The 7,945-nt window shown below is 40.6% G+C and overlaps 3 protein-coding genes across 4 annotated transcripts; all 3 read right to left on the reverse strand.

Moving 5' to 3' along the window:
* Positions 1 to 6: 6 nt before the first annotated feature.
* LOC125200436 (putative pentatricopeptide repeat-containing protein At3g25970) lies at positions 7 to 2,438 on the reverse strand. The gene has a single exon (XM_048098078.1). It carries the CDS (start codon positions 2,276 to 2,278, stop codon positions 146 to 148), a length of 2,133 nt encoding a protein of 710 aa, XP_047954035.1. The 5' UTR covers positions 2,279 to 2,438; the 3' UTR covers positions 7 to 145.
* Positions 2,439 to 2,991: 553 nt separating this feature from the next.
* Positions 2,992 to 4,655, reverse strand: LOC125200438 (peroxidase 18-like). Its single transcript, XM_048098082.1, has 4 exons — positions 4,130 to 4,655; positions 3,882 to 4,061; positions 3,636 to 3,801; positions 2,992 to 3,556 (listed from the first exon to the last, which is right to left on the reverse strand). Exons 1-4 carry the CDS (start codon positions 4,343 to 4,345, stop codon positions 3,141 to 3,143), a joined length of 978 nt encoding a protein of 325 aa, XP_047954039.1. The 5' UTR covers positions 4,346 to 4,655; the 3' UTR covers positions 2,992 to 3,140.
* A 144-nt stretch (positions 4,656 to 4,799) lies between these two features.
* Positions 4,800 to 7,012, reverse strand: LOC125200437 (protein TIC 55, chloroplastic-like). 2 transcript variants are annotated; one of them, XM_048098079.1, is made up of 3 exons: positions 6,581 to 7,012; positions 6,110 to 6,212; positions 4,800 to 6,025 (listed from the first exon to the last, which is right to left on the reverse strand). In XM_048098079.1, exons 1-3 carry the CDS (start codon positions 6,955 to 6,957, stop codon positions 4,892 to 4,894), a joined length of 1,614 nt encoding a protein of 537 aa, XP_047954036.1. In that variant the 5' UTR covers positions 6,958 to 7,012; the 3' UTR covers positions 4,800 to 4,891. The 2 variants fall into 2 exon arrangements, with proteins under 2 accessions (XP_047954036.1, XP_047954037.1); XM_048098080.1 differs by having other exon boundaries at positions 6,110 to 6,327; positions 6,581 to 6,903.
* Between the last annotated feature and the right edge of the window lie 933 nt (positions 7,013 to 7,945).

Genomic DNA, 7,945 nt, shown 5'->3' on the forward strand with positions numbered 1-7,945 from the left:
CCTACAGCTCGATTCCACTTAGCATCAAGATATTCCAAGTCGAAAATTGAATTTTAGAGTGATCTCAAATTGAATCATCAATCCCAGTTACCACTATTTAATCTAATGTGTATCATAATCATGAACAGAGTATCATGTCTTCATCTTATACCAGCACAGCTTGAATACAACCATTGGCAAGATCCGGATCATCATGGTGAATATCTATGACCAAAGCATCATCAGAATTTCTCATTTCATTCGTTAGTTCTTCCAGTGCATCATATATATCTAGGGATCTGGGGTGTGAATGGTCGTCTGCGTTAAATGAATGAACGTCGTGGTGCAACTCTATCCAACTCCAACCAGGCACCTTCTTGATGCTCTTATCTCTCATCAGCCTCTTCATGGCAGCCTTCTCGTCCCATTTCTTAAGATGGCCATACATATCAGAGAGAAGAACATAAGTGCAGTGATCTCCGGGGTCGAGTTCCATCAGGTTGTCAGCTACCTGACTCGCAAGTTCTATGTCACCGCACGCCCTACAAGCACCTAAGAATGTTTTCCAAACCATCACATTGGATTCAAAAGGCATATCATCGATCAGTTCCTTTGCCTCCATGAGACGTCCAGCTCTTCCAAGCAAGTCAACTGCACACGCATAATTCTCCATCCGGGCTGGAACTCCATATTCAGATTCCATATTTTTCAACAAGTTCAGACCTTCGTCGACCAAACCAATGTGACTGCACGCAGTTAGAGCAGCAACAAAAGTGATATGATCCAGCTTCACTTGTCGCTGTGTCATGAGGTAAAACAGGTCAAGTGCAACTTTCCCTCGCCCGTGTTGCGCATATGCAAAAATGACCGAGTTCCATGTCACGGAGCTCCCCTTCTGAGAGGCCTCAAAGGATTGGCGAGCATCTTCAATGATCCCACATTTAGAGTACATAAATATCAAAGCACTAGCGACATACTCATTTTCCTCCAGGCCTGATTTCAACACCAGAACATGAACCTGACAGCCCAAATTGAGCGTGGCTAAATCCGAGCAAGATCTCAAGACTGCTGCAAAGGCATATTGGTCGATTTTCAGGTAATTCAGATGCATCTGCTGGAAGAGCCTTATGGCATTTTCACTGGCCCCGTTCTGTGACAAACCGGTCAGAATTGTGTTCCACGATACATGGTCCTTCACGTCTATATGTTCAAAAACTCTCACGGCATCCTCCATGTTTTGACCATCAGATTTCAAATACATAGAAATCAATGCATTAGATACTTGTGTTGTCTGCTCCATTCCCCTCTTTACCACTAGACAATGCAAGGATTTTCCGAGGCTCCATTTTGCATCTCCAGAGCAAGCACTTATAACAGTGGAGCACGTGTAAGCATCCACCGTCAACCTCCCTCTCATCATATCCAAGAAAATAGTGAAGCAACATTCCTCCAGACCATGATCCAAATAAGCCGCTAACATCGAGTTCCATGTCACTAAATCCCGATTCTCTACAGCTGTATCAAACACTTTCTTGGCATCTCCAATGCTTCCACACTCTGCGTACGCAGTTATCGTGGCGTTAAGCACAGTGCTCTCGTACTCCAGCCCCCGTTTCATAATGCTCCCATGTATCTGCCTTGTCAACTCATAAAACTCAGCATCACAGAGCAATGTCAGAATAGGTGCAAACGTTGCATCATCGACTCCAACACTTTCAATCTCCATACACCGAAACAACTCAAGACAACGACGCAGATTTCCGACCTCCGAAAACCCCCCAATCAAAGTATTCCAAGAAACGGTATTCCTCTCCTTCATGTGCCTAAACACCTTATTTGCATCCTCAACTCCACTGCACACGGCGTACATGTGCAGAAGAGCACTAGCAGCATATACATTATCACCAAATCCCATCTTCACAATATCAGCATGAACTTGCCGGCCATACATTAATCCGCCACTTGCTACAATGCCCTTGAGCATGCTGCCAAAAGTATAGGCGTCGAACGGAAAGCCGAGTCCTTTCATAGTTTTCAAGAACTCCCATGAGGTGGAAAAACTCCCGGAATTGACGTAGCCGGAAATCACGGTGTTCCAAGAAGCGGTGTCCCTTTGAGGCATTTCGTCGAACACCTTCAGGGAGGCGTTCAATTCCTTGCATTTTTGGTACCTGCTTATGAGTTTGTTGGAAATGTAGGTGTCTGTGATGAGCGATGATTTGATGGCGTCACAATGAGCCGCCGCAACACTTGATAGATTGAGAGGAGCAGTTTCGCGGAGAAATTGCAGAGCCCTCATTCATGAGCAGATTGGAGCTCCAAATTCTTCAACCATTCAATGGATTCTTTCTCCAACAGTTGCTAATGGTAGTTGATGCGATTTCTGATGCAAATATTTGAAATCGCTACAATCCTAACAGAATTTGGTGTGGTTAACTTAACTGTATTCAATTTATAGGTTTATTGTCCAATTAGAACTGGTTTTTCTAATACTTTCTCCGTTTATTAAAAATAAAAATATTTAGAACGACGTGAATTTTAATTTGAAATTGATATAATAATAGACAAATAGAATGAAAAAGTATGTTAGTGGCCAATTTTGAAAAGAGAAGATGAAAAAAGGGGTAAATCAAAATAGTGAAAAAAAAAATACTAGAAATGATATTATACACTTAATTAGGTGCTTCTAGGAGTTAGACTTGCAGTACATAGGGGCCATATAGTTCATTCTAAAATAATGGATCTTATTTTCTACTAGCTTTTTCAAACTACATTTTTTAGTACATTTCTTAAAATTTGTGTCTACGTCAAATGTGACTCCTATTATAAGCCGAGGGAGTAGTACATCATTCTATCTAGTAAATTGCATAAAAAAACATCTTATAAAGACTCTCTTAATACTTTTACTATATGAAATTCTAACTCTACCGACCTGTATGCCGAAAATGATCAAATCAAAATATATTCCAGCGTAGTAACTTGAAATTATTAACTTTGTATGATCTATAATCATAGTATAAATACATTTACTAGATAACACCATCCATAACACAGCAGTATTGAATTTATTGTAGTCCTATGAAATAATGAAATGACCTTTTTCACATGAAACGCTAACAATAAATAATAATTACAGTGGTAAATGGTAATAATGGAATCATCTAATTAGGCATCGAACAAGATTGTCGAATCTCGCCCTCATCACCAGTCTTAACCCCAATCATGGTAAGTTTCAAGAAAGAAACTGCCCAATTCTCAAAGAAACCATCTTGACTGTTTGCAAATTCCACTACTTTGCTCCTCGTTCTGTTATCATTTACCAGTGCAGAATCAGACTGGAAAAGCCCCTTGTGCTCCAGCACTATCCTGTAGTACTGGTTGTCGAACTGAAAGGGCGTGCCCGGGTCATTATTCACAGTGATCGAATCATCCCTGGCACCGGCAGGACACATTTTCGTTAGCTGGACCGCGTACTGCCGGTCTAGGGATGAGTCGATCACTGTAACATTACCACTCGGGTCGACCTTGAACCGGTCGTTGAATGAGCTGCAATGCGATTTTCCGATTGTGTGACCCCCTACAAGACACGACATTTAGTCACAAGTAAACATGACAACCGAACGGCCCCATGGTATGATTAAATTAAATTAGTATACCTGAGAGGGTTACAAGGTCATCCATGGACAAACCCTTGACAGAGAAGAGCTTAGCCATCTCATCTAATGTGAAGCTTGTGTCTATAATGTTTGGTCTCACATTTGCAGCTGCTGAAATCCTACCATCTCTCCTACCTGTCGGAATCTGCACACTCGGCCCTCCTGTCTGCAGACGCAAATTTCATCCGAATTCGAACATAAAAAAAAAGCGAATTCAAAACTTGGTTATAGAAAGTATGTACGTACGTATTCAACTGCGTCTCTAGCAGCCAGTGCAAGAATGTCGGCACAAGAAACTGTTCCCGGGCAGAAGATTTCGAGTAATCTCTTTGCTGAGTCTATAACTGCAAATCCGTCAACGGATGCGTTCCCGGGATCGCTTCTCTCCGTCCCATTACCTTGAAGTAGTATGGAAGCATCACAGCCCTGTAAAGATAATGACCATTTGAATCTTGCTATCTCAAGTAGGAAAGAGTGAAGTAGGTGTAACTAGCCTCGATGAAGCAGTCGTGGAAGAGCAAGCGTAGGAGCTTCCCGGGAATTGTGGGATCCAAATCGGAAGCTGATCTGACTGTGTTCTTCACCATGATCTCAGCTGCGGGGCATGAACCTGCGTAGAAACCAACAGAGGGAGCCGAGCAAGAAGAGAATGGAAGGAGGCATAGAGTGATAGAAGACATAAGCATCAACAATTTGTACACACAATCCATTTCTTGCTGAGCTTTCTGCAACCTGCTTTTGGCTGTATTCCCTTAATACAGAAAGAAGTCAGGCGCCATGAGAGGAATAGACTTTGTCTATTTATTACTCCTTATAACTCTGCATTTATTTTGGAGATGGTTGAGGCAGGTTTGGCAAAGTGGGACAGTGACAAATACTCAGTAAATGCTCTTGTTGCATGCATCAATTTCACTCTCTCTCTAGAGAGTGAAATTGAAATTGAAAGAGCTCAGGTAGGTGGGAGTTGGAAGGAAACTGTATATACATTTAGTACAATGTCAGAAAATACATAAATACATCGAGATGATTTTCATATTGCAAATTCAGACCCCAGAGAGCATTGAATCTGAAGGATTCCAGCTTCTGTTTAACTGTTCTACTTTTGTGTTTGGTGAATAAAAATGACTTTAAAATAGTAACCTGCAAATACTTTTCCATGTAAAATACTGCAAACAAACATATTTTATTTAACAGAAACTTCAACCTTGCCTACAGATGTAAAAGCAATACCATACTTTTGCAGCTACTACTTCACATCACAACCTTCTATGACTTCTTATGTAGTTGGTTGTGTTCATTGCAATCACACTCGAGCAGATCTGAATCCCAGCCACAAAAACTGCAGCCGAGAGCAACAACAGCACCCTCGACATCCTCCCTGACGCCAGAATTGCCAAAGCCGTAGAAACAGCAGCAGCAACAGAGAGAGCTTTCTTCCACGCACGACATAACTTCACGACGTTCCTGCACCCCTTGCAGTGGATCACATGCCGGAAGTATCTGTTAGCAGGGTTCGGGGCGTGCATTGATCCAATGCCGCCCTTAGCTGGCTGAGAAGCCGAGAGGCTGGCAGTGAATCCCGCTGGAGCATGCTCGACCAGTGCAGGGTTTTCCGGTAAAGAAACTGTGCTGTGGCCGAAATGGTAAGGCATTCCATGCCCGACTTTGTCCATCCATCTTCGGTACTCTGCAACCCACGTGTCTGATGTCTTCAAGTTGATGTAGAGCTCTCTCGTCGGAGATTTTTCTCTCACAAGAATCTCATTCTGAGAGGAAAGGAACCCCATGTCTTCCTCAAGAATCTTGCTAGCTGTCTGATGCAAGAACCATTGTGGAAGCAGTTTGAACACAAATGAGGGCTTCATCGTGTTCCCAAAGCGAACTATGAGCATAGACTTCCCTTGCCCCGAAGGTCTGCAGAGGAACAGCCCCGTGAAGTAGATCTTCTGGCCCTTCTTGTCAATGACTTGCCGGTTACTCTGAAGTACACAAGGCGCCTCAAACCTCAGAAAGTTTGGGATGTGGTTTGGCAATGATACGTCTCTTTCTCTACCCCACCGGCCGGCAAAGCCTCGCCCTGTCCTTTCAGTCACCTCAAAATACAACGGCCCTGCTTCTTCCCTTTTCGCATTAGAATCTGATCTGTTGTGTGAGATAGGAACATGGGAAGGATCCATGAGGTTCTCTAAAAGGATGGAGTGATCATAGGGGAGCTCGTGGATGGTTGATAAATCTCGAAACCCTGGCCTCTCAAAATTCTCAAACCAAGGGATTTTTGCAGGATTGGGAGGACTCTTACGCGACATCCAGATCCATATCACGCCCTGTGAATCCTTGATTTCGTATGTTCTCACACAAGCTGATGATGGGATCTTTGCGCCTTCTGAGAGCTGTTTAAGAAGGCAACCGTTTTTTAGGAGCATGTATTATAATCTGTGGAAATTGATCTGAACAGAGTGGGAATCAACACGAACCTGTGGTATTTTCACACATTTACCATTGCCTTCGAATTGCCAACCGTGGTACAAACACTCCAATCTACCATCAAATAGCTGACCTTCGGAAAGTTTTGCTAGTCTATACGAACACGAAACGTCACTAATGAAGCTCCATATTATTATGCTAACACATAACACCTTATATCCTTTTACAGGAGAGCACAAAACAGTTGTTGCACAAAGTATACAGCAACCTACATTTTGATCACATCAACAATTTGAACAAAACAATTCAAAAGAATGAAACATGGAAAATAAACCCAGAGCAACTAAGCCAAAATGTGGAAATGTACTAGATTAGTACTCATTAATGATTTCTATTTGCTCCCCAAATTAAGAGCCCTAATTTCAATTTATGATTGAATTGGTACCAAATTTTCTAATATAGCAGAAGCTGAATCTGACCTCAATTATCGATTTAAACAAAAAAAGCAGTATCAAGCCTACCGGTGGGGGCAGCGATCTTCGTAGCACCTGAGCTCGCCGGCGCCGTCTTTAAACAAGACGACCTGCTTGTCGAACACCGTGAGGCCAAGCGGCGCGTCGTCGGGGACGTTTTTGGTGAGATAGAGCGGATACCATTCTTCGCTCCAATCATAACTGACTGTTTCCTTCTGCCTGAGAGTTTCTTCATCGTCAATCACGCTCTGATCGACCTCCGCCGCTGAGATTTCTTCGGCGACTGCGCTCCGTTTCAGCAGTTGATGATAGTGGCTGGGGTTCAAGCGTCGTCGATTGAACAATGCGATGCTTGATTTTGAGAATTTTGGTTGTGGCGATGGAAATGTGATGGTGGGAATCGATTGTAACCGTAAGAGCGCCATTTGCTTCAGCTATCCAAAATTTGGAAGTTTATTTGGTTGAACCAAAACAACCTGATTTGGATAAACACTTTCAAGAAAGGAATGAAAAAAATGAGTCGATTATGTTTATAATATTTTAATTAAATTGAATTTGTAATTTAATTATAATACAAAATTCATTAAATTTCTAAATTTATTAAATCCTAAAACTACTCATTTACAAATAGAAAAATATATAATAGAAATCATAATCATGTGAATAAAGCATGCCCAAATTCGTTATAGAGAGCATTCCTCAGTTTGTTTAAATCAATGAAATGAGGTGATTAAGACTGCTATCATATGCACCATAGTTTATAAGCTAGTATAGTTCGAGTAGAACTTTATTAATTGTCCTAAGCCCAACAATTTTGGGATCACCAGTTTTGTAGGCCCACTAAAGTCATTTCAATTTTTTTTAGTTATATTTAAATATAACTGAGCTATATTCTCTTACTCCAAGTACAGAAATTTACGAAGAAATGGAAAACTTTGATACGTCCACAATGCAATGCATATGTTACGCACATGCATATCATTTAAATTTAGGCAAAACATTTTTTATGATTAGGTTTCTCTACATTTTTTGGTTCATTTGATCCTTGTATCAATATATTTTCTTTAATTAGATCATTTTACAATTGTTTTATTTTATTAAGTCCTTATAATAATTCATTTTTATTTAAGAGATTATTGTACTTTTATTTTTAATCTGGTTGGATATTTATTTAATGGACTTCAAATTTAATAAATTTTTGTTGTGTCATTTCAATTTATTTATTTACTTTTTTCTCATATTTATTGGAATATTGACTCAAGAATAATTAAGAAAATGGAAAACTCATTGATATTGCACGTTATCAAGTTATAAAATTAGCATTTTTCAATGGTTTTGAGACTATAGCAATTGAATTAGTTTTAAAAAAATAAGAAGAAAAAAATTATACACAAGAAAAGTTGATGAAACCAA

Source organism: Salvia hispanica, unplaced genomic scaffold (assembly GCF_023119035.1).
Source record: "Salvia hispanica cultivar TCC Black 2014 unplaced genomic scaffold, UniMelb_Shisp_WGS_1.0 HiC_scaffold_969, whole genome shotgun sequence".
Classification (NCBI taxonomy): domain Eukaryota; kingdom Viridiplantae; phylum Streptophyta; class Magnoliopsida; order Lamiales; family Lamiaceae; genus Salvia; species Salvia hispanica.

Bases quoted from the DNA above. Each gene is read 5' to 3' on its own strand.
- LOC125200436 (XM_048098078.1), bottom strand. From the start codon at position 2,278: ATGAGGGCTCTGCAATTTCTCCGCGAAACTGCTCCTCTCAATCTATCA.
- LOC125200438 (XM_048098082.1), bottom strand. From the start codon at position 4,345: ATGGATTGTGTGTACAAATTGTTGATGCTTATGTCTTCTATCACTCTA. The intron at 3,802-3,881 runs GTACGTACATAC...TTGCGTCTGCAG, and splicing joins CTAGAGACGCAGTTGAATAC to ACAGGAGGGCCGAGTGTGCA. The intron at 3,557-3,635 runs GTATACTAATTT...CGTGTCTTGTAG, and splicing joins TGACCTTGTAACCCTCTCAG to GGGGTCACACAATCGGAAAA.
- LOC125200437 (XM_048098079.1), bottom strand. From the start codon at position 6,957: ATGGCGCTCTTACGGTTACAATCGATTCCCACCATCACATTTCCATCG. The intron at 6,213-6,580 runs GTAGGCTTGATA...GTGTTCGTATAG, and splicing joins GAAGATCGCTGCCCCCACCG to ACTAGCAAAACTTTCCGAAG. The intron at 6,026-6,109 runs GTTCGTGTTGAT...CTTCTTAAACAG, and splicing joins AATGTGTGAAAATACCACAG to CTCTCAGAAGGCGCAAAGAT.